Genomic DNA, 25569 nt, shown 5'->3' with positions numbered 1-25569 from the left:
CCCTTGCTCTCCTCATATCAGTCCAGCACTTATAATAAAATGTGTGGTATTTGTTAAGTACTTACTATATGCCAGGCACTGTACTAAGCACTGGGGTAATACAAGGTAATTGGGTTGGACACAGTCCCTGTCCCACATAGGGCTCACAGCCCATCGCCCCATTTTCCGGAGAAGGTAGCTGAAGCCCAGGGAAGTGAAGTGACTTGACCAAGGTCATACAGCAGGTAAGTAGCAGAGCCAGGATTAGAACCCATGTCCTTCTGACTCCCAGGCCCAAGCTTTATCCACTAGGCCACGCTGCTTCTCAAACTCAGGACCCCCAAGTCTGTAGTTTTCTGCGCTTCCCCCCCACCCCCCCACCCCTAACACACACACTGATGACTGCAATGCATGGCTACAGAGGGGGCCTCCCCTCCCCTCTGTCCTTCTCAGTCAGGGGAGATAGGGGAGGGATGCCCTATCAGACAGACCTGGAGGCTATGGTGGGCAGGGAACATGTCTACCACATCTGATGTATTATACTCTCCCAAGCGCTTAGTAAGGTGTTCTGCACACAGTAAGCGCTCAGCAAATACCACTGATGATGATACCCCTCAAATAATCGACCAGGGGTATTAATAGAATGCCCCCAATATAGACCATTATACTAGCCTCTTAGAAGACACAACAGAAGCAAGAAATGAGTTCTAATCCTGCTTTCCCGCTTGCTTGTTGTGTAACCTATGAGAGTTACTTAACTTCTCCGTACCTGTTTCCTTATCAGAAAAATGGGAATTAGACTGTCCCTCAGTGACCCAATAAAGATCACCCAAGTGCCCTTACCTCCCCCTTTCCCTCAAGGACCCCGCCACACCCTTAAATCTCTCCTTGAAGGCAGTGCTCTGTAGACAGCAAGCACTGAATAAATACCTCTGATTGATTATTGACTGAAGGAATCTTTTGCAAGTGTCAGTTACAGGTAGGCTCCCAATGCATCACTCTGCACAGAATAGGTGACCAGTACAACCCCCGGCACCCAGTAAACACTGGGCTGGGGATGAGGATGACACTGATAGGGAGATTTCAACACCACCACGGGACCCCTTTCTGCTTCCCCCGCCCTTAATTGTTTTCCCCCTCCTCTCTTCCCTGCTCCCTCTCGCTCTATCTACCTTCCCTCTCCCTCCTCCCTTCTCCCGGCTCATCCTCTCCTTTTTCCCGGTCCCCTTCGGTCTCCCCCCTCACCCTCCCTCCCAGTCTCCGTTCATTGGCTCCCGCCGCCCTCCCCCTCCCCTCCCCGCCGGTCCCCCTCCCCCGGTTCCCTTTAAAGCCGGTCGGAGGGTCCGTTCTCCGGTCCCTCCTTCCCGGCCCCTCTACGGGAGGCGCACGCCGAGGCCGGGAGGCTAGGGAGGCCGGGGGTCGAGGCCGATCTAGGGGAGCGGAGGGGCAAGTGCGGGGTGGGTGGGAGGGGATGGAGAAGTAGTCCGGGCTGGGAGCAGGGCGGCCGCGGGAGAGAGAGACAGCCGGAGCCGGGAGGGAAGGGGGCGGCCTCCCTCCGTCGGTCCCTGCCCGCCCCCGGCCATGGAGTCCTCGCCCAAGGCGTCCAAGCTGCTCCAAGTCCTGGCCGCCCAACTCGACGTCAACTGCAGCCTGCTGCCCCTGCTCGGGCACGGCATCCTTCTGGGCCCCGACGGTAGGCGGTGCTCCCGCGCCATCGCCCCCCGGGACCCCGCTCTCCGCCTGCCGCCTGATAATAATAATGATGATGATGGCATTTGTTAAGCGCTTACTATGTGCGAAGCACTGTTCTAAGCGCTGGGGGGGATACAAGGTGTTGAGGTTGTCCCAGTCTTCATCCCCATTTTACAGATGAGGGAACTGAGGCTCAGAGAAGTTAAATGACTCACCCAAGGTCACTCTGTTGACAAGTGGTGGAGCGGAATTCGAACTCTGCCGCTAATGTCCTCACCGTGCCTCGTTCTCGCCTGTCCCGCCATCGACCCCCGGACCACGTCATCCCCCGGGCCTGGAATGCCCTCCCTCTGCCCATCCGCCAAGCTAGCTCTCTTCCTCCCTTCAAGGCCCTACTGAGAGCTCACCTCCTCCAGGAGGCCTTCCCAGACTGAGTCCCTTCCTTCCTCTCCCCCTCGTCCCCTTCTCCATCCCCCCATCTTACCTCCTTCCCTTCCCCACAGCACCTGTATATATGTATATATGTGTGTATATATTTATTACTCTATTTATTTATTTATCTTGTACATATCTATTCTATTTATTTTATTTTGTTAGTATGTTTGGTTTTGTTCTCTGTCTCCCCCTTCTAGACTGTGAGCCCGCTGTTGGGTAGGGACTGTCTCTATGTGTTGCCAATTTGTACTTCCCAAGCGCTTAGTACAGTGCTCTGCACATAGTAAGCACTCAATAAATACGATTGATGATGATGATGATGTGTTGCCGACTTGTACTTCCCAAGCGCTTAGTACAGTGCTCTGCACACAGTAAGCGCTTAATAAATACGATTGATTGATTGATTGATTGATTGAACCCATGACCTCTGACTCCCAAGGCTCTTTCCACCGAGCCACGCTGATTTCCTTTCCCTCCGGCCCGGCCCGGCTCCCTTCTCCTCCCCGGGGCTCTGGGCTCAGCCACCCGATTTCTCCCGCTGTTCCAGACCCCGCCTGCAACGCCAGCACCGACCAGATCGGAACCTGCTGGCCCCGGACCCCGGCCGGCCTGCGCGTGGAGAGGCCGTGTCCCGAGGTCTTCAACGGGATCAAGTACATCACCACCCGTGAGTGACCCCCCGCCCCTGCCCCTACCCCTACCTGGCCACCCTCCGGGACCCCACAGGTCGCTTGGGGACTTGGGGCGCTGAGTAGGGGAAATTGGGGCGCGACAGACTAAAGGAACAGTCCAGGAGACCCTAGCGTGCATATGTGTACACACACATAAAGACACATGCACACACCCCACCGCAGGGATAAAAAAATAATAATAATAATGGTGTTTGTTAAGTGCTAACTATGTGTCAGGCACTGTGCTAAGGGCTGGGGTGGAACAATCAAATCGGGTTGGACACGGTCCCTGCCCCACGTGGGGCTCGCAGTCTTGATCCCCATTTTATAGATGAGGTAACAGAAGCACAGTGAAGCAGCGTGGCTTAGTGGAAAGAGCCCGGGCTTGGCGGTCAGAGGTCATGGGTTCTAATCCCGGCTCCACCATTTATCAGCTGTGTGACTTTGGGCAGGTCATTTCACTTCTCTGTGCCTCAGTTCCCTCATCTGTAAAATGGGGATTAAGACTGTTAGCGCCACATGGGACAACCTGATTACCTTGTATCTACCCCAGCGCTTAAAACAATGCTTTGCACATAGTAAGCTCTTAACAAATACCATCATCATCATCAACAACTTAAGTGACTTACCCAAGGCCACACAGCAAAATGATGAATCCAGGATTAGAACCCATGACTTTGTGACTCTCAGGCCTGTGCTCTGTCCCCTATGCCATGCTGCTTCCCATGAGGGGCAGGTCTAAAATCCCATAGGCAGAAAGAGCTGATGGTTCTGACTGCAGACACTGAAGGTCCATGGGGATTAAACCCACCTGTCTTCCCTGACAGTACCTCCTGACCAGCATCCCCCTCCCCAGGAGAGGTGGAGCTTGGTGGGGAGGGATCCTAGTAGGGTGCACTAGGGCAAGTATCCCTAGGTGTCATGGGGAGACTGGGCTGTCACAGGCAGCTACACATGGTGTGGGGCCTGAGACTGGCGTGGCTGAGCTTGGAGTGGGCAGAGAGATACAGGAATGCCCAGGGCTCCTACCCTAGCCAGTGCAAAGCCAGCCTCCATCCTCCCCTATGACCTCGATGGTCTCTGCCCAGGTTGTCCTGGGGAGGCAGAGGAGTGTGGGAATACATCTGTGTCTCCCCTCAGCCTATGTCCCCAGGAGCAGCCTTGACCCATGATCCCTCCCTCCTTACCCCTTGTCTAATGTAGCATTGGCCATCACCTCCTGGCTTCCCCCCACCACCCACCATGCCCAGAGGGAATAAGAATGATAATAATTATGGTATTTGTTAAGCACTGGGGTAGATACACGATCATTGGATTGGACACAGTCCCTGTCCCACACAAGGCTCACAGTCTTAATCCCCATTTTACAATGAGGGAACTGAGGCATGGAGAAGTGAAATGACTTGCCCAAGGCTACACAGCGGACAAGTGGCAGAGACAGGATTAGAACCCATGACCTTCTAACTCCCAGGCCTGGGGTCTATCCACTAGGCCATGCTGGTTCCTTCAGGGAATGGTCTAGGCCCCCAACTCTAGAACCCTAAGAACCTCTTCACTGGGGCCAGCAAAGCTGAGTCAAGTGCTCTGTACACATAAATATAAGGATTCATGTATTGATCCTCTGCTGGGATCCCAGTGCTCCAGGTTTAGGGTCCTGGGACCAGGCGTTTCTAGGAATCCCTGCCACTGGAGGTTCCTGGGCAGGCCAGGTTACTATTATTATGGTGTTTGTTAAGCACATATTGTAGGTCAAGCTAGGGTAGATATAAGATAATCAGGTTGGACACAGTCCCTGTCCCACATGGAGCTCGCAGTCTAAGTAAGAGAGAAACGGGCATTGAATCCCCATTTTACATATGAGGCACAGAGAAGTTAAATGACTTGCCTAATGTTACCCAGACAAGTGGCAGAGTCAGGATTAGAACCCAGTTCCTCTGACTCCCAGGCCCAGGCTCTTTCCACTAGGCCATGCTGCTCCTCCTCCATCAGCCAGAACAAGAGTAACTCTTCTGGGGACCCAGGGTTATTACCTTGTGGGACCTCAAGATGCAAGTCTTGGTTTTATTTTCAAACAAAATGATCCCAATTCTGGCATCGAGGCTATTAGCACTAGACTTAACTTGCCTTTTAATTAACATAAAGCCATTCCGTGGTTTCATTTCCATTTTAAAACATGTAGAAAACAGTTTCAATTTTAAAATAGCCCGTTTCTTACACCAAGACAGCAGTTATAAATACTCCAAGCCATAGATCATACTTTTTTATGTATATGATTATGGATTTATTTTTGTAGGGCCCCTCTTAGCCCAGGCTCAAGGGTTACAGCCCCCAAAGACCCTTTGTTAATTTGATGCACCAAGAGGGCAGGAGTAGAGATAGAGACTGAGTCACAGGGAGGAGCGTCAGGGATGGAGAGAGGACAGTCAGAGGTGTTGGATGGTTTGTACTGGGTCACTGGAGGAAAGCCAGGGTGGGAGAGGGGAGAGTCAGGGTTACCGAATGGTCTGTGTTGGGTCACTGGAGAGAGAGTCAGAGATGGAGAGTGGTGAGTCGGGGGTGTGGGTTGGTCTATGCTGGGGCATTGGAGGAGAGCCAGGGATGGAGAGGGGAGAGTCAGAGTTGTCAAATGGTCCGTGCTGGGTCACTTGAGGGTTAGTCAGTGATGGAGAGTGGAGAATCGGGGGTGTTGGATGGTCTTTGCTGGTTCACTGGGGAGAGTCGGCATGGAAATGGGAGTCAGGGATGTTGGATGGTCCATGCTGAGGCACTGGAGGGGGAGTCAGGGTTGGAGAGGGGAGAGTCGGAAAGGTTGGATGGTTTGTGCTGTGTCTCTGGGGAGAATCCTATCCCGACTGACTGAATGAATGAATGAATGAATCAGGGATGGAGAGGAAAAGTGAGAGGTGTTACATGATCTGCCCCTACCCATGATGGTAGAGTTTAAGGGGGAGAGGGGGCTGGGCCCGCAGTTTCTCCCAGCATCCTGGGGCCCCATCAGAGATGGAGCCTCAGGCTGGCCAGGCAGGGAGCTGACCAGAAGGTGTCACTCAGGGGCCTGCTGAGTGGGAGGGGGGGAAATGACCCCCAGAATGTCGCTATTACAGTTATCACATTGTATTTAAGCCATTATTTTGTCCAAATGTTGTTCTAAACCCCAGATGAGGCTTTGTGAATGTGAATTCACATCGGGTTCACAGTGGGCAGGGAGCCAGGGACTACAGTCCCAGCTCCTGTCTGGCCGCCTATCTACCTTCCTGTCGGTCGGTTCACTGTCTCTCACCTTGCTGCCTTGCCATATGTCTCTCTATAATTTCTCATCCAACGGTATCATCCATCACTCTGTCTATCATCTCTATGAATATCTGTCTGGTCTATCTTTCTGTCTGTGTGCCCAGCTGTCTCTCCAGAGATTTATTCATGACCTGCGAATTTATCTGCCATCTCTCTTCCTACCTAATTTTACCATCTCTGTGTCTGTTCCAGTCTTCCTATCTGTCTTTTTTGTTTTTTTAATGGCATTTATGAAGTATTTACTGGATGCCAAACACTGTGCTAAGCCATGAGGTGGACCCAGAAGGATCAGATCTGATATAATTCTACCTCAAATCTGATATAATTCTACCCTTCTCCCCATCCCCCGGATCTAGCTCATAGAATGAGGGAAGGAGAGCAGGGATTTTATCCCCATTGTACAGTTGGAAACAGAGGTCCATAAATATAATAATAATAATGATTATAATAATAATTGCTGTATGTATTAGGTTCTTAATACATGTCAAGCACTTAGGAAGAGACAAGGTAATGAGGTCAGAGACAACCCCTGTCTCACACAAGAAGAAGAGGTATGGCCTAATAGATAAAGAATGAGGCCTGGGAATCAGAAGGACCGGGGTTCTAATCCCAGTTCCACCACTTGTCTGCTGTGTTACCTACCCAAGTTCTGCTTAATAGATATCATAAAACAAAACAAAAAAAGTTCACAGTCTAAGGGGAAAGGAGAAAAAATATTTAATCCCCTTTGCGCAAAGATGGAAACTGAGGTGATAATAATAATAATGGCTATTATTATTACTGTATTTGTTAAGTACTTACTGTGTGTCAAGCACTGGGATAGAGGCAAGATACAGTACAGTGCTCTGCACATAGTAAGCGCTCAATAAATACGATTGATGATGATGATAATCAATTCCAAATAAGTCCCCGTACCCCTTCAGGACTCATAGTCTAGGAGGGAAAAAGAAGAGGGATCTTAACCCAGAGGCGGAAACTGAGGCCCATAGAATAATGATAATAATAATAATAATAATCTTTGCACTTAAGTGTTTACTATATGTCATGGACTGGGGTTAGAAGCAAGATAATTAATTAATGATGGTATTTGTTAAGTGCTTACTATGTGCAAAGCACTGTTCTAAGTGCTAGGGGGATAGAGGGAGATCTGGTTGTCTCTCGTGGGGCTCACAGTCTTAATCTTCATTTTACAGATGAGGTAACTGAGGCACAGAGAAGTTAAGTGACTTGCCCAAAGTCACACAGCTGACAATTGGCGGAGCCAGGATTTGAACTCCTGACCTCTGACTCCAAAGCCCGTGCTCTTTCCACTGAGCCAAGCTGCTTCTGTAGATAGCTCAAACACAATTTCTGTCCCACACAAGGCTCACAGTCTGAGGGAGGAAGAACAGGTATTTAATCCCCATTTTGCATAAGAAGGAACTGAGAAACCGAGGATGTTAATGTAAATGACTTGCCCAGGGTCACCCAGCAGGAAAGTGGTGGAGCCGGGCTTGAGGGACATCCTGCAGGGAAGTGGCAGGTCCGGACTAAACCATGCTGCTTCCCTGTCTTCCTGTCTCTGTTTTTCTCCCTGTCCATCTCTCTTTTCTCTCCGTCTCTTGCTGATTCTGTCTCCATCCTGTAAGCAAGCACAGTTTGGGGGGAGTTGGGGGTCGGGAGGCAGGGAACCTCTAAAGAGCCCGACAGGGGCCGTGACTGTGTTTTTTTGTAGGGGAGGAGCTGATACCAGACTCCCAGGGATTGTATGAGTTGATGCGAAGACCCCAGCAACAGCAACAGCCGCAACAGTGTTGGTCCTCACTTCTCCGAGGCTCACGTACCCGAGTGGGGCTGGAGCTAGATGGGATGGGGCAAGGAGTGCTTTGCACATAGTAAGCGCTTAATAAATACCATTAAAAAGGGGGGGGATATGGGTGAGTGAGCAGGGCGACGGCATCGGGCCCCCTACTCCCTCTGCCCCTTTCCTCCGCGATCTTCACGGAGGGCTTCATGTAGGCGGCTGCCGCAGGCGTCTGCTATGTGACCTTGGGCAAGTCACTTTACTTCTCCGTGCCTCAGTTACCTTACCTGTAAAATGAGAGCCCCAAGTAGGACAGGGAGTGTGTTCAACTCGATTAGAGAAGCAGCGTGGCTTAGAGGAGAGAGCACGGGTTTGGGAGTCCGAGGTCTTGGGTTCTAATCCCCCACTTGTCAGCTGTGTGACTTTGGGCGGGTCACTTAACTTTTCTGTGCCTCAGTTACCTCATCTGTAAAATGGGGATTGACTGGAAGCCCCACGTGGGACAACCTGATTAGCTTGTATATACCCCAGCACTTAGAACAGTGCTTTTCACATAGCACTTAACAAAAACCATTATCCTTATTATTTGCTCGTATTCCCCCCCCCCCCCCAGCGCTTAGTACAGTGCCTGGCACATAGTAAGCGCTTAATAGATACCACAATTATTATTATTTGGGACGTGGGCTCCTCGCCTCACCGCCAGGTCGGCCTCCGGGGAACCGAGTGGAGCCCCCCACCCCCTGCCCCGAGAGGAGGCGGCTACAGAGGGAGAGGTGGGGTAGGATGGCCGAGACCGCATGGAGGGGCCATGGGGAAGGGGAGCCCCGGGGAAGGGGGAAACCATTCGGGTGGGGGGTGCCAGGAGGAAGGGGGCACCCAGGGAAGCAGCATGGCCTAATGGAAAGAGCCCAGGCTTGGGAGTCAGAGGATGTGGATTCTAATCCCTGCTCCGCCACTTGTCTGTTGTGCGACCTTGGGCAAATCACTTAACTTCTCTGTGCCTCAGTTACCTCATCCGTAAAATGGGAATTAAGACTGTAAACCCCATGTAGGACAACCTGATTACCTTATATCTACTCCAGGGCTTAGAACCGCGCTAAATACTGTTATTTACACCTGATCACCTTGTATCCCCCCAGCTCTTAGAACAGTGCTTTGCACATAGTAAGTGCTTAATAATTACCATCATTATTATTATTATTATTATTATCCAGGGGAGGCAGGACCATGGCGGGGGAATGTCGGGGAGGAGGGGGCCCTGTGGATGGGAGAGCCATGAAGAATGAGGTACCATGGGGGAGGGGGGACCATAGGCGAGCAGGGGGTGTGAGGAAGAGGGGATGCGGCAGGGTGGGGGCCCAGGGAAGGAGGGTTTTTCTGGACATAACGTTCAACTGCTCCTGGCCTGCTGTGAGACCTTGGACAACCACCAGGCCTCTCCCAGGACTCCCCCAGGGGGTGTCCAGCATGCCCAGGGAGAGGATCGGGGAGAAGGCCGTAGTCAGGAGGAGGCTGGCAGCACTGAGCGACGCCCCAGGAGTAGGGGATCCAGGCGTGCAAGGGGGCTGTGGAGTCCCTCCCTAGCAGAGTGTCCATTGGAAGCACAGGCGGCCGTCTGTCTTGGGAGGTATAGTGCCCATGAGACCAGAGGCAGGGGGCTGGACCTGGTGCCCAGCAGCATGGTGTAGTGGATAGAGCACAGGTCTGGGAGACAGAAGAACCTGGGTTTGAATCCCAGCCTTCCATTTGTTTGTTGTGTGATCTTGTGCAAGTCACTTCATTTCTAACCCCGGCTCCACCGCTAGTCTTCTTGTGACCTTGGGCAAGTCGCTTTGCTTCTCTGTGACTCAATTACTTCATCTTCAAAATGGGGCTTGAGACTGTGAACCCCAAGTGGAACAGGGACTGTGTCCAACCCAATTTGCTTGTATCCACCCCAGAGTTTAGTACAGTGCCTGGAACTTAGTAAGGGCTTAACAAATACCATAATTATTCTTACTAGTATTTTCTGAGCTTCAGTTACCTAATCTGTAAAATGAGGATTGAGATTGCGAGCCCCAAGTGGGACAGGGACCGTATCCCACCTGATAAACTTGTATCTACCCTTGCACTTAGTACAATGCCTGGCATATAGTAAGCTCTTAATAAATGCTAGTATTGGTACTATTATCATTCAATCACGGAATTTATTAAGCACCTACTGAGTGCAGGCACTCTGCCAAGCATTTAGAAAAGAACAATACCATAGAGTTGGTAGACGTGATGGAGCTCAAATGGAAGGGAGACAGACACTGAAATAAATTTCAGATGGGGGAAATAGTAAAGTCTAAGGACAAGGACATAAGTGATCTAAGGCTGAGGTGAGTATCAAAATGCGTAAGGGGTATACAGTAAGGGCATATAGTAGATGCCGAAGGGAGGACAGGGAGGGGAACTGAGGGTTTGTCAGGAAAGGCCTGGTTTTACTGTGTGGGGTTCATTTATTAATTCATTCAGTCATATTTATTCAGTGCTTACAGTGTGCAGAGCACTCTACTAAGTGCTTGGAAAGTACAAAACAGCAATAGAGACAATCCCTGCTGAAAACGGGCTCACATTCTAGTGGGGGTGGGGGGAGATAGACATCAATACAAGTAAACAGGCATCAATATAAATAAATATAAATATATATATTATACATTTTTAAATTTATACCTTTATACCTATGTACATAAGTGCTGTGGGCATGGGGAAAGAGGGGAAGAGCAAAGGGAAAGAGTTGTGGTGAGACGGAAGGGAGTGGGAGCTGAGGAAAAGTGGGGCTTAGTCTGGGAAGACCTCTTGGAGGAGGTAGGCCTTCAGTAGGGCTTTGAAGGGCAGGGGAGAGTGATTGGCTGGAGGATTTGAGGGAGGGCGTTCTGGGCCAGAGGTAGGACCTGGGCCTGGGTCGGCAGCGAGACAGGTGAGATGGAGGCCCAGTGAGAAGTCTAGCACCAGAGGAGCCGAGTGTGTGGGCTGGGTTGGAGAAGGAGAGAATGGAGGTGAGGTAGGAGGGGGCGAGGGGATGGAAAGCTTTAAAACCAGTAGTGAGGAGTTTTGGTTTGACCAAACCTTAACCCCAACCTGCTGCAATGGCCCTGAGAGACCGCGCTGAGTGTCGGCCCAGCCTCTGCCGCAGGGAGAGCTGAGCTGAGCTGAGCTCGATCAATGAGATGGATTCAGCTCGCCCCGGATGTCAAACTCTAAAAATAACGTGCTCATGCCCTCCCCCTCTCCTGCCCCTGCTCGCACCGTTTGTCTCCCTCTTCTCCCTTCCCTTTCTTTTCCCTTTCTCCCCCTTCCCCATCTCTTCTTCCTTCCCTTCCCCACGCCCTCGGGTTTCTCTGGGAAGCAGACACATCAGCTGCCTCTGGGATCACCCGCCTCCATGCCCCGCAGGGACCCCCTGGAAGGACCCAGCTTGGCACCTGTGTTCCTCTCCTTAGGGTTCAATTCATCATTCCCATTTTGCGGCCTGGGATGCCCCACCTTCCCCTCCTGCAGTGGAGCGAGGACAGGGAAGGTCCGGGTGGGGGGGGGGGGGGGCGGTCAGGAGCAGATAGAGAAGACCCGGAGTCGGGGGGGGAGTGCGATTTTGATTAGAGAGGGTGAACCCCCCGGCCCATAAACACGTGCCTAGTTTGACCCGTTAGAAGCAGTATGGCCTAGTGGTAGGAGCACGGGCTTGGGAGTCAGAGGACTGGGTTCTAATCCTAGCTCCGCCACTTGTCTGCTGTGCAACCTTGGGCAAGTCACTTAACTTCTCTGTGCCTCAGTTTCCTCATCTGTAAAATGGAGATTAAGATTGTGAGTCCCAATGTGGAACAGGGACTGTGTCCCACCTGATTACCTTGTATTTACCCCAGCACTTAGTACAGTGCTTCGCACCTAGGAAGCGCTTAACAAATGCCATAATCATAATTATTGTAACTATTAAGGTGGAGGTGCGGTTTAGGGGGGGTGGGGCTCAGAGCTGCTGGGGCTCCGGGGCTCTGACCCGCGACAGGGCAGTGAGAGGTGTGCGGAGGATGGACGGTGGCAGTGTCGTCCCCCTGCTGCTGTGCTGTGCTTTATTGCTGTATTGTACTTTCCCAAGAAATTAGTACAGTGCTCTGCACACAGTAAGTGCTCAATAAATTCGATTGAATGAATGAATGAATGAATGAATGAATGAATGTGCGCTGGGGCCGGCAGGGGGCGCTAGGACCGGCAGGGGAGGCTGGGGCCGGCAGGGGGCGCCGGGGGCTCAGGAGGAGTGGGCATTAGGACCCGGGGGACTCCCCAGAACGGAGGCTGCGGGGCGGCTGGGCGCCCCCGAGAGGCGGAGGCGGGAACCGCGGCGGCATGGACCCATTCATTCATTCATTCATTCAATCGTATTCATTCACTCATTCAATCAATCGTATTTATTGAGCGCTTACTCTATGTAGAGTACTGTACTAAGCACTTGGAAAGTACAATTTGACAACAGAATCAGACCATGCCAGGACAAGAGGGCACCTATTGACTCCTGAAAGGGTAGGTTCTAAAACAAAAACTTCTTCACTCGGTGGGTGGTAGGAATATGTAATTATTATTAGTAGTAATTTATTGAGCTCTTACTGTGTGCAGAGCACGGTGCTAGGTGCTTGGAAAGTACAATTCAGCAACAGATAGAGATAATCCCCACCCAACAACGGGCTCACAGCCTAGAAGATGTCCCGACGGCCGCAGAGACCCCGTTGATTGCGGCACAGAGGTGGACGCCCGAGGGTCGGCTGCCATGGCCTGCGGCGCCACTGCCGCCACCTCCCCTGCTGGGCACCTAGACACCAGGACGGGCAGAGGCCTCAAATAGGGCCCCCCGGGGGTCCCAAGTTGGAGACCCTTGCAGTCAGGGCGCAGGCCCGCCTGGATGCCCTGGATGTCGGCCTCAGCCCGCAGCAGCCCGGGCCTTCCCGCCGGGCATCCCGCCGTCACCCCCTGAGCCCGGGCAATGCCAACAGTCCTCTGCCTCCCTGAACCCCTCATCCCCACAGACCCCCTAGGAGGATGGCTAGACTTCAGCCATCTTCTTCTTCTAGACTGTGAGCCCATTGTTGGGTAGGGACCATCTCTATAGGTTGATGATTTGTACTTCCAAAGCACTTAGTACAGTGCTCTGCACACAATAAGGGCTCAATAAATACGATTGAATGAAGGAATGAATGGCAAATCCGTCAGGGTCTGGGATCCCCGCCCCACGGAGAGCGTTGACCCCATAGAGGAGGCGCGGAAGAGTGGGAGTGAAGAGCTCCGCTTCCGGAAATAGCAGCGGGAGCGCCTGGCCCGGTGCCCGCTTGGCACCATGGAGATGCGGTTGCTAAGGGAGGGAGAGGGGGGCACACGGTTTCGGGGGAGAGGATGGCGCCCCTCTCGGACCGCGCCTTCCAGAGGGCGAGGGTGCAGCATGCGGGCTGAGAGGGTGCATCTTCGCCGGGAGGGGAGGAATGGGGCAGAGAGCGAAACTGGAGCCCAGAGAGATTGTGTGTTCCCCAAGGTCACACAGCATGGATTGAGGCGCAGTCGACTCCTCCCTTGGCCCGCATCAGGGCTTTGCCACCATCGTATCGGGCCAGGTGCTTCTGGTGGGCGTTCGTAGGATGGCGTCATGGGGAAGGGAACATGGAGTAGCTTAAACGCTGTTTCCCCACGATATAAAACGCAGTCCGAACCGCTGCGGCTCAGGGCAGAACTGAAGATGGACAGAGAAAAGTCACCACGATGGTCAGGGGAATGGGCTGGAGGGGCAAGGCTAACCTGGAGTTGCTTTTTTCATTTTTTTGTTTATTTGTTAAGCGCTTACTTTATTAATAATAATAATGTTGGTATTCGTTGAGTGCTTACTATATGCCAAGCACTGTTCTAAGTGCTGGGATAGATGCAAGGCAATTAGGATGTCCCACATAATAATAATAATAATGATGGTATTTGTTAAGTGCTTACTATGTGCAAAGCACTGTTCTAAGTGCTGGGGAGGTTACGAGGTGATCAGTTTGTCCCACGTGGGGCTCACAGTCTTAATCCCCATTTTACAGATGAGGTAACTGAGGCATAGAGAAGTTAAGTGACTTGTCCAAAGTCACACAGCTGATGGTGGTATTTTGTTAGGCGCTTACTATGTCCCAGGCACTGTTCTAAACGCCGGGGTAGATACAAGGCTATCAGGTTGACCCACGTGGGGCTCACAGTCTTGATCCCCATTTTACAGCTGAAGTAACTGAGATACAGAGAAGTTAAGTGACTTATATACAAAGTCACCCAGCTGACAAGTGGCGGAGCCGGGATTAGAACCCACGACCTCTGACTCCCAAGCCCGCGCTCTTTCCACTAATCTTTGCTGTAGTATCAAACACTGCTCTAAGCGCTAATTGGGTTAACTGGGTTGGACACAGTCCTGGTCCCGCATGCGGCTCATTGTCAAGTAAGAGGGAGAACAGGGGAACTGAGGCACCGAGAAGTGAAGCGGCTTTGCCTAAAGAAGCAGCGTGGCTTAGTGGAAACGACACGGGCTTGGGAGTCAGAGGACGTGGGTTCTAATCCTGACTCCGCCACTTGGCTGCTGTATGACCTTGGTCAAGTCACTTAACTTCTCTGTCCCTCAGTTACTCCATCTGTAAAATGGGGATTTAGACTGTGAGCACCACGTGGGACATCCTGATTATCTTGTATCTACACCAGCACTTGGAACAGTGCTTGGCACATAGTAAGCGCTTAACAAATACCATTGCTATTCATTTTTATTTATTATTATAAATAAATTAAGGATATGAACTCAAGTGCTATAGTGTTGGGGGGGATGAATAAAGGGAGCAAAGTCAGGGAGACGCAAAAGGGAGTAGGAGAAGAGGATTTAGTCAGGAAAGGCCACATACTGGCCACTGGCCACCTACTGCCGACCGAGCACTGAACTGAGCACTTGGAGGACATTTGGAGAAGGTTAGACCAGAGCTTGTCCTCAGGGGGTTCCGAGTCTAACAGACAGACAAGGGGTGGCATCTTTGACGTGTTTCCGCAGGCAACGTGTACCGGGAGTGTCTCGAGAATGGCACTTGGGCCCCTCGGATCAACTATTCCCTGTGCGAGCCGATCCTCAGCGATAAGGTGAGTCACCTCCCACCCCGGGGCTGCCCCAGGGGTCACCCCGAGACACTGGCCTGTCAGCCCGGACCAGGGGGCGGAGAGTGAGGCTGGGGGTCATGGGAGAGCTGGGTTTGAATCTCAGTTTTGTCCCTGCCCTCACATGAGTCCTTCACCCTCTCTGGACCTCAGTTTCCTCCTCTGTGCAATGGGGAGAAGAGTGAGGTGGGGATCGGGCTTCAACCTGGATAATTCAGGTTTTTTAAATCCTCTCCCACGCTACGTGGTCTGGGAGGGCCACTCCATCGCCTGCACCCCTAGCCCCGGGGGGGCTTAGGCAGGGCAGACTCTTCCGGGCTACCCCTGGAAGCTTTTCATTCATTAATGCAGTCAATGATATTTATTGAGCACTTACTGTGTGCAGGGCACTGCTTGGGAAAGTACAATACAGCAACAAATAATAAAAGAGACAATCCTTGCCCACAGTGAGCTCACAGTCTAGAGGGGGGGAGATAGACATCAGTACAAATAAACAGACATCAATATAAAAAAAATGACAGATATATACATAAGTGCTGTTGGTCCGGGAGAGAGGGGAAGAGCAAAGGGAAAAAGTCAGGGAGACTCATTCATTCAATCGTATTTATTGAGCGCTTACGGTGTGCAGAGACTCAGAAGGGAGTGGGAGATTAGGAAAGGGGGGGCTTAGTCTAGGAGGGCCTCTTGGAGGAGATGGGCCTTCGGGTGGGTGGGTGGAGGTGGAGAATATGCGGGGTTGGGGGAGGCCGTGAGAGCCTGGGGGTCCCCCCGGCCGGCTGGCAACCCGCAATATCGGCTTCTCCGCAGAGGAAGTACAACGTCCACTACAAGGTTGCCCTCATCATCAACTACCTGGGCCACTGCGTGTCCGTGGGGGCCCTGATCGCCGCCTTTGCCCTGTTCCTGTGCCTGCGGTGAGTGTCTATGCTGCGTGGGACCCGCGGGAGAGGCCGAGACCCGCACCCCTCGTTCCCCTGGCCCAGCCTTGGCCTGCGGGATGGGGGCGGGGTGAACTTCGGGCTGGGACCCCTCCAGCAAAAGCGGAGGGGGGAGGCGCCCCCCACCACCCAGTTCCCAGACCTCCGTGCCCCGGGAATAGGAGGTCGACTTGAGGGCAAAGCCCACGACCCCGACCCAGATGCAGTCCATGCCCAGCCCCCACCGCCCTACCCACCCACCAAGCCCCCTCGGGACGCGACCCCACACACACATGGGGTGGGGGCGGGACACGCAGGGGGCAAAGGCTTCGGGACGAGCTGCGGGCCTGCGGGCCGGAGTTCCAACCCTAAAGTGTCCGTTCTGCCGAGAAGAGAAATGGGGGGCGGGGGATCACCCCCACACCAAAGCTTAACCCCTCCCTCGTCCTTCTGCGGAGATGGGACAGGCAGACAGAAACTCCTCACCCTGGGCTTCAAGGCTGTCCATCACCTCGCCCCCTCCTTCCTCACCTCCCTTCTCTCCTTCTCCAGCCCAGCCCGCACCCTCCCCTCCTCTGCCGCTAATCTCCTCACCGTACCTCGTTCTCGCCATCGACCCCCGGCCCACGTCATCCCCTGGGCCTGGAATGCCCCCAATCCCTCTGCCCATCCGCCAAGCTAGCTCTCTTCCTCCCTTCAAGGCCCTACTGAAAGCTCACCTCCTCCAGGAGGCCTTCCCAGACTGAGCCCCTTTCTTCCTCTCCCCCTCGTCCCCCTCTCCATCCCCCCATCTTACCTCCTTCCCTTCCCCACAGCACCTGTATATATGTTTGTACATATTTATTACTCTATTTATTTATTTATTTTACTTGTACATACCTATTCTATTTATTGTATTTTGTTAGTATGTTTGGTTTTGTTGTCTGTCTCCCCCTTTTAGACTGTGAGCCCACGGTTGGGTAGGGACTGTCTCTCTATGTTGCCAACTTGTACTTCCCAAGCGCTTAGTACAGTGCTCTGCACACGGTAAGCGCTCAATAAATACGATTGATTGATTGATGGGGAATCTAGACCTCGACGGTGGCGGGTTCCAATGCAGACCCAGGAAAGGGGGGCGGTCGCATGCTCGGCCCCCGGGTCCTTGGGGTTGGGTCGGCGGGGAGAAGGGGAATCGAGGTGGACGAGGGACCCTGAGCTGACCCCGGCCTCGCCCCCTGCCCCCCTCCCCCCTCCCCCCTGCAGGAGCATCCGCTGTCTCCGCAATGTCATTCACTGGAACCTGATCGCCACGTTCATCCTGCGCAACGCCACGTGGTTCCTGCTGCAGCTGATCGACCACCGCGTCCACGAGAGCAACGAGGTGCCGGGGGTCCCCTCCCCCGGAGCCGGGGGTCCCCTCCCCCGGAGCCAGGGGTCCCCGCCGCCCGGAATTGGGCCCGGCCTGCGACACGCCGCGCAGCTCCACCAGAGGGCGCCCCAGCCGCGCCCGACACCCTGGACCCTCCCTGGGAGTCAGTGCGGCTGCAGGCACGACCTCGCCCACTAGGGGGCGTGATCACCGCCCTCTCCGGCATCATCATCATCATCATCATCATAATGATGCCATTTATTAAGCGCTTACTATGCGCAAAGCACCGTTCTAAGCGCTGGAGAGGTTACAAGGTGATCGGGTTGTCCCACGGGGGGCTCACAGTCTTCATCCCCATTTTACAGATGAGGGAACTGAGGCACAGAGAAGTGAAGTGACTTGCCCAAAGTCACACAGGAGACAGGTGACGGAGCCGGGATTTGAACCCATGACCTCTGACTCCAAAGCCCGGGCTCTTTCCACTGAGCCACGCTGCTTCTCATCATCATCATCAATCGTATTTATTGAGCGCTTACTGTGTGCAGAGCACTGTACTAAGCACTTGGGAAGTACAAGTTGGCAACATATAGAGACAGTCCCTACCCAACAGTGGGCTCACAGTCTAAAAGGGGGGCTCACGGGCCATCTGTACCTGATGTCCAGCTGGCCGGCGCCCCAAACTCGACATATACCCCACCCCACATCTCCGCTGCCAGCCCCAACCCCTCTTCTTTCCCCATGTCTGTCCACGACCCCTCCGTCCTCCCTGCCCTCTTCTAGACTGTGAGCCCGTTGTTGGGTAGGGACCATCGCTATATGTTGCCGACCTGTACTTCCCAAGCGCTTAGTACAGTGCTCTGCACACAGTAAGCGCTCAATAAATACGATTGAATGAATGCCCCATTTTCAGAGGGTCTTCTGCTCATCGATCAATCAATTGCATTTATTGAGCTCTTACTGTGTGCAGAGTAAGACCATGCTGCCTCCTCGCTGACCTCCTGGCCTCCAGCCTCTCCCCTCATCAGGACACAATTCAATCAATCAATCAATCAATCATATTTATTGAGCACTTACTGTGTGCAGAGCACTGTATTAAGCACTTGATTAATTCCCTGTGTACCTTGTTCACCTCCCTTTAGAGCTACTGTCTACCCTTTCTCACAGCCCCCAGGGTGACCCACCCCCGCCTCATCCCACAGAATCTCCTGTGTGGGGGCTTCAACCACACCACTGGCCCCATCACCCACTTTGCATTCACCAAGCACTTGGGAGAGTACAGTACAGCAGAGTTGGTAGGCACGTTCCCTGCCCATATTGAGCTTACAGGCTAGAAAGGGAGTCAGGGATTAATATGCATAAATATTTGTTAAGCACTGACTATGTGTCAGGCACTAATTTACTGATTCACTGTTCTTCCAAGTACACGTGTTAAGCACTCACTATGTGCCAGGAACTGTTCTAACTCCTTGAGGGCAAGAACCATGTTTACCAAAACTATTGTACTGTAAACATTCAGTGGTATTTACTGAGCACTTACTGTGTGCAGAATAGAGTGCTTGGGAGAGCAGGTACAAATTAATCAGGTTGGACACAGTTCATGATCATGTTCAGTTTGGAGAAGCAGCGTGGCTCAGTGGAAAGAGCCTGGGCTTTGGAGTCAGAGGTCATGGGTTCAAATCCCAGCTCCACCACTTGTCAGCTGTGTGACTTTGGGCAAGTCACTTAACTTCTCTTTGCCTCAGTTACCTCATCTGTAAAATGGAGGTGAAGACTGTGAGCCCCCCGTGGGACAACCCGATCACCTTGTTAACTCCCCAGTGCTTAGAACAGTGCTTTGCACATAGTGCTTAATAAATGCTATCATTATTATTATTATGTCCCACATGGGGCTCACAGTCTTAACCCCCATTTTACAGAAGAGGTAACAGGCACAGAGAAGTTAAGTGAAGTTAAGTGATTTACTACACAGGAAACAAGTGGCGGAGCTAGGATTAGAACCCAGGTTCTTTTGACTCCGTCCCATGCTCTGTCCACTAGACCATGCTGCCTCCTCGCTGACCTCCCGGCCTCCAGCCTCTCCCCTCATCAGGACATAATTTCCTGTGCACCTGGTTCACCTCCCTTCAGAGCTACTCTGTCTACCCTTTCTCACAGTCCCCAGGGTGACCCACCCCCGCCTCATCCCACAGAATCTCCTGTGTGGGGGCTTCAATCACACCACTGGCCCCATCACCCACTTTGCATTCACCAAAGACCCTCCTCCCATCTCCCTGGTCTCAGAGACAAGCCCCGCGTGCCTGCAGTCATCCTCGCCCCAGACCAGGGTCCTCTCAACACCACAAACTCACAACCTGGCGAGGACCAGCCAGGAAGATTTGATTGCTTCTGGTCCACTGCCTGACTTCCATGGGGCCCGTGGCCTGATTTCTCATGCCAGATGCAGGAAATCATCAGTGGTGTGGTGGGAAGCTAGTCTGTCTGTGGGTCCGTCTGGGTCACTGATCTCCCCATCTCCCTGTGGTCCCCCAGCTCTGGTGCTGCTGTCTCACCACCGTCTTCAACTACTTTGTGGTGACCAACTTCTTCTGGATGTTTGTGGAAGGCTGCTACCTGCACACTGCCATCGTCATGACCTACTCCACCGACAAGCTCAAGAAGTGGATTTTCCTCTTCATAGGCTGGTGTGAGTGCCACACACACACTGTGCTGGGTGCTGGGGGAGAGACAAGGAGGTGGAGACATGGTCTCTGCCCTCAGATGACTGGCAGTCTAATAAGGAGACAGAGAAAGAGAGAAAGAGAGAGAGAGAGAGAGAGAGAGAAGCAGTGTGGCTTAGTGGAAAAATCAAGGGCTTGGGAGTTGGGAATGTTTTTATGGTATTTGTTAAGTGTTTACTAAGTGCCAGGAACTGTACTATGCGCTAGGGTAGATGCAAACTACCCACAGTCCGTATACCATATGGGGCTCACAGTATTAATCCCCATTTTACAGATGAGGTAGCTGAGGCACAGAGAAGCAGCGTGGCTCAGTGGAAAGAGCACTGGCTTTGGAGTCAGAGGTCAGGGTTTCAAATCCCGGCTCCACCAATTGTCAGCTGTGTGACTCTGGGCAAGTCACTTAACTTCTCTGTGCCTCAGGTACCTCATCTGTAAAATGGGGATTAAGACTGTGAGCCTCCCGTGGGACAACCTGATCACCTTGTAACCTCCCCAGTGCTTAGAACAGTGCTTTGCACATAGTAAGCGCTTAATAAATGCCATTATTATTATTATTAGAGAAGTTAAATGACTTGTCCAAGGTCATGGAGCAGATAAGTAGTGGAGCTGAGATTAGAACTCAGGTCCTTCTGACTCCCAAGTGCATACTCTATCCACTAGGCCTCACTACTTCTCTTGAGGGGACTTGGGTTCTAATCCTGGTGTTATTACTTGCCAGCTGTGTGACCTGAGAAAAGTCACAACTTCTCTACACTTTGCTTTCCTCATCTTTAAAATGCAGCTGAAATATTAATTGTCCCTCCCCCTTACGCTCTGAACTCCATGTGGAACAGTGCCTGGGAGAATCTGATGATCTCATAGTTGCCCCAAAACTTAGTACAGGGCTTGGCACATAGTAAATGCTTAACAAGTATTGTTATTATGTTATAGCCACACACAGTGCTTGGCACTGGGAGGAAGAGGAAGACAGAGAGAAAAGGAAGAATGCCCTTAGGTCCAAGCAGTGAACAAAACATCAGGCCTGCCCCATCCTCATCTCTCATGTGGCTCACAGACTGAATAGGAGGGAGAGCAGACATCTCATCCCCATTGAATGGAGGAGGACAGTGAGGGTCAGAGAGGTTGACTGAGGTCCCCCAGCAGGCAAGAGACAGAGCTGGGACTAGAGCCCAGAGCCCCTCACCCCATCCCCTTGGCCAGGGCGTTGCTGTTTGTCCTGAGCCCTGGGTGACTCGGGTTGCCTATCCCTGCAGGTCTGCCGCTGCCCATCATCATAGCCTGGGCCATCAGCAAGCGCCTCTACGAGGATGAGCAGTGAGTGCATGGAGCAGGGGCAGTCCAGGGTGGCAGGGGCCTGGATAGGAGGGACACCGCAGGGCACAAACCCACCCCCGAACCCCGTCTCTCCTCGCAGGTGCTGGTTCGGGAAGGAGCCAGGGAAGTATGTCGACTACATCTACCAAGGCCCTGTCATCCTGGTTCTCCTTGTGCGTCCCTGGTCTGACCACCGGCCATGCTGACCTCCCTCCGACCCCAAGGCCCCACAGATGGGAACCGGAGGGCATCACTCCCACAGCCAGAGACCAGGGACACTGGCCCTGTTGCCCCCATAGTCAGAACCCAGGGATACCGACCCCATTTTCCCCTCCCACCCCCTGAGCTGGATCCTGGGGACACCGGCCCCCTTTCTCCCACAGCTGGGACCTGTGATGATTAGAATTTTCAGTGTATCTTTGAGTCACCAAATCCCACTTTTCACTGTCTCCCTCCCTTTTTCTCTCTAAATCTCACTCTCTGTCACTGTCTTGCTGTTGTCTCCTCCCAGATCAATTTCATCTTTCTATTCAATATAGTGAGGATCTTGATGACGAAGCTGAGAGCTTCCACCGCATCTGAGACTATCCAGTACCGGTCAGTGAGCCAGCCCCCCGCCCACTCCCCCATTCCCCTGCCCACCCTGACTCTGAGGGCTTGATCGCTGGCCAGGGCCGCTCTGCCCTGGGGCCAGACCCTCTGCCCCCTCCCGCTGGGGGAGGTCACTTGGCAACAGGAGCAGATGACTTCCTCTCCCTGGCCACATGGTGCCATCTTGTAGGTGGGCCCGGCTGGTCCCTGCATGCCTCCTGGGCCTCGCGTGTGGCAGGTGCGGTCTATACACCAGACCCCACCCCAAGTGCCCCTCCCCGAGGGCCCAGGCATCCCACCCCTCCAGCTTCCCCCTGCCTCAACAGGAAGGCTGTGAAAGCCACACTGGTGCTCCTGCCACTGCTTGGCATCACCTACATGCTGTTCTTCGTCAACCCCGGCGACGATGATGTGTCCCAGATCGTCTTCATCTATTTCAATTCCTTCCTGCAGTCGTTCCAGGTGGGTTGCAGGGAGCTCACGGCTGCCCACTTCCTCCCCCGCCCACCACAGTCCCCTACCAGCCTAGCCACTGGAGGGAAGGGAGGGACTATGGGCCGCAGTCCATGAGCAATCCCTGCACATGCTCCCCTGGGCTGCAGGGTCTGTGAGGCATTGCCTTTGGGGTGCTGGATCCAGGCCTGAGCATGTGCAGAGATGCCTCTGTGACCATCCAGGCTGACAAGAACCCAGGGAGGCTCAGTCAGAGGGATTGAGTCATCTGGCCAGGACCCCTGGCCCGGTCTTTGTGGAATGTCCCATGACAAACACACACACACACACACACACACACACACACACACACACACACACACACGTGCACACTCTCACTCACACTCCCTCTCTCTTTCTCCATTCCTCTTCCAAACCATCTGGAAGTGCCTGGTGGGAGGAGACAGGGCGGGGACAGACCGATTCCCACTCCCTGGTAGAGGCATTTTGGGGGGAACCCCCTGGCTGCTCTCACAAGGACTTGGGGCTGGGCTGTGGTCGGGGAGAGGCAGGGATGGGGAGGGGAGGGGAAGGTCGATCCAGTCCGCTGCCGCTGTGCTGCCCCAGCAAACATCCCCGCTGACGTGGCTCTTGTCTGTTCCCAGGGATTCTTCGTGTCCGTCTTCTACTGCTTCCTGAATGGGGAGGTATGTGCGGGGCCTCCTTACCGCCAACCCCTCCCCACTCCCGTTTCTGGAAAGCCCACCCCTGGAGCCCAGGACATCCACAAAGCCAGGTGGCAGGCCTCACGGAAACCAAGGACGGGGCTCATGGAAAGCAGGCGGTGGGGATCACAGAAACTAGGCAGTAGGCTCTCCTCTTCCTCCTATGGCCTCAGCTCCTCCCTAGCCCAGATGCGCTGATAGCTGGCCTGGCTCAGGGGGGCTTGGGCAGTTGATGAAATGGGGTCAGAGGTCACTGGGGCCTAGCCCCCAACCTCACGCCTGGCCTGAGGCCAAATGCAGAGCTGACAAGGGGTCAGAGGGGGAGCAGTGTTCTCAGAATCTCTGCAGCTTCCTACACCCCACCTCTTTCCCGACCTTGCCCTCCCCAGTCCCCGCACCCTCACCCCACTTCCCCATGCTCATCTCGATCCCCACACTCACCTCACCCTCTGTGATACCCCCAGTCCCTCACACTCCCCCCCGACCCCCACGCTCCCTCTGGTCCCTCCCCCTCCCGGGTCATCAGATCCCTCTCTCCCCTTTAGGTCCGCTCGGCAGCCCGGAAGCGCTGGCACCGCTGGCAAGACCACCACTCTCTCCGCACCCGCGTCGCCCGGGCCACTTCCCTCCCCACATCCCCCACCAGGATCAGCTTCCACAGCATCAAGCAGACAGCCGCCGTCTGACCAACACTCTCCCGCTGCTGTCCGAACACTCCCCACCAAATCTGACCGCCACTCCCGCTCCTGACCGTCAAAAATCAACCTATTCACAACACATGAGAGGACATCCACGCTGGCTTCTCCACTCTACCCTCCTTCTGCCAATGGACTGCCACACACCCAGGTCAGGAAAGGCCTGGATACAAACAAGAGGGTTCCAGGGCAACTCCTGATTGAACAGGTGGGTGGGAAGGCCTTCAGTATACAGGATCAGTTTCACCACACCCCTCCCCGGCTTCTCCGTTTCCTAAAGGGACTCAGTCCGCAGAAGGCCGGCGACAGTGTGGCCACTTGGGCGAATCTGATGGCGGTGGGGGTAGGCCTGGATTGGACAGTGAGCCAGGCTGGAGGGGGTGGGGGCGGCTCTGCAGACCTCATAAGACAGAAACACCTAGTTATTTCAGGGCCCCTCCAGCCACTCGATCATCGAGAAGGGACTGGCCGGCTCCCAGCAGGCCGTGGTACGGTGGCGGCCAGTGGGGGCTGACCACAAGGGGCTGATCGGTACTTGCAGGACAGCTGGGTTCCATTGACATGCACACCCTCCAGACATGACTCGGGTGCCTCTCCTATTTATTATTATCATTATTAATAGCATTTATTAAGCGCTTTCTATGTGCAAAGCACTGTTCTAAGCGCTGGGGAGGTTACAAGGTGATCAGGTTGTCCCACGGGGGGCTCACAGTCATAATCCTCATTTTACAGATGAGGTAACTGAGGCGCAGAGAAGTTAAGTGACTTGCCCAAAGTCACACAGCTGACACTTGGCAGAGCCGGGATTTGAACCCATGATCTCTGACTCCAAAGCCTGTGCTCTTTCCTCTGAGCCACGCTGCTTCTCTAACGTAGGCAAGGGGGCACAGCCTCCAGGACCCCGTTTCAGGGGTACCAACGGCCCCTCCCCCAGTGCACAGAACTGCAGGGGTTCGAGTCTGTGGAGACAGGAAGGTCGCCAAGCTCGGTGAGGAACGTGTCCAAAGGTGACCAATCCAGTGCCCCGGGGTGGGAAGTGTCGTGGGCTGGACTGTGAGCTCTTGGAGAGCTGGAATCGCAGCCTCTAATTCTACTGTACTCTCTTAAGAACTTAGTACGGGGCTCGGCACACAGCTGGTGCTCAATAAATATTGTTGATTAATTAACTGATTGATTGATTGGACTGAGAGTTGGGGTCTGGGGAACACAGGAACCTTGCCCTCGAGGGCCTGCGAATCTGATAGGAAGAGAGGACGGACACACACACACACACACACACACACACACACACACACACACACACACTCACTCTGTTGGCCCTGGGGGAGGGACAGTGGGAGGAGAAGGTAACACAATTTTAGGCCAAGAGGGGTTGTCGGTCTGCCGGGGAGACAATGCATATTTTTTCAGGATCCAAACTTTCCCGCAGCTCGGGCCCACCGAGCCCGCAACTGCGGGGCAAAGGCCGCTCACTGCGACACCTGCTGGACACCCAGCTAAACTGCCGCTCAGACCTGGGGGCCCCCGAGCCCCAGTTGTAACAACAAAAACCATAATAATAATAAAAATTTCAAAAGTACTATGTGACAAGCACTGTACTAAGCAAAGCACTGAAGACAAGCAGTACGGTCTAGGGGCTAGAGCACGGGCGTGGGAGTCAGAAGGACCTGAGTTCTAATTCCAGCTAAGCCACTTCATCATCATCAATCGTATTTATTGAGCGCTTACTGCGTGCAGAGCACTGTACTAAGCGCTTGGGAAGTACAAGTTGGCAACATGTAGAGACGGTCCCTACCCAACAGTGGGCTCACAGTCTAAAAGGGG

General features: G+C 53.5%; 1 protein-coding gene across 1 annotated transcript; it reads left to right on the top strand.

Moving 5' to 3' along the window:
* Window positions 1-1508: 1508 nt before the first annotated feature.
* CRHR2 (corticotropin releasing hormone receptor 2) lies at window positions 1509-24375 on the top strand. Its single transcript, XM_038755638.1, has 12 exons — window positions 1509-1672; window positions 2654-2773; window positions 14906-14991; window positions 15814-15920; window positions 17166-17283; window positions 19801-19954; window positions 21242-21302; window positions 21403-21475; window positions 21814-21899; window positions 22220-22355; window positions 22991-23032; window positions 23596-24375. The coding sequence occupies exons 1-12, from the start codon at window positions 1561-1563 to the stop codon at window positions 23734-23736; spliced, it is 1236 nt and encodes a 411-aa protein (XP_038611566.1). The 5' UTR covers window positions 1509-1560; the 3' UTR covers window positions 23737-24375.
* Window positions 24376-25569: the final 1194 nt, after the last annotated feature.

The sequence above is a fragment of the Tachyglossus aculeatus genome, chromosome 13, assembly GCF_015852505.1.
Source record: "Tachyglossus aculeatus isolate mTacAcu1 chromosome 13, mTacAcu1.pri, whole genome shotgun sequence".
Classification (NCBI taxonomy): Eukaryota; Metazoa; Chordata; class Mammalia; order Monotremata; family Tachyglossidae; genus Tachyglossus; species Tachyglossus aculeatus.
This window is presented reverse-complemented; position numbering and strand designations above follow the sequence as displayed.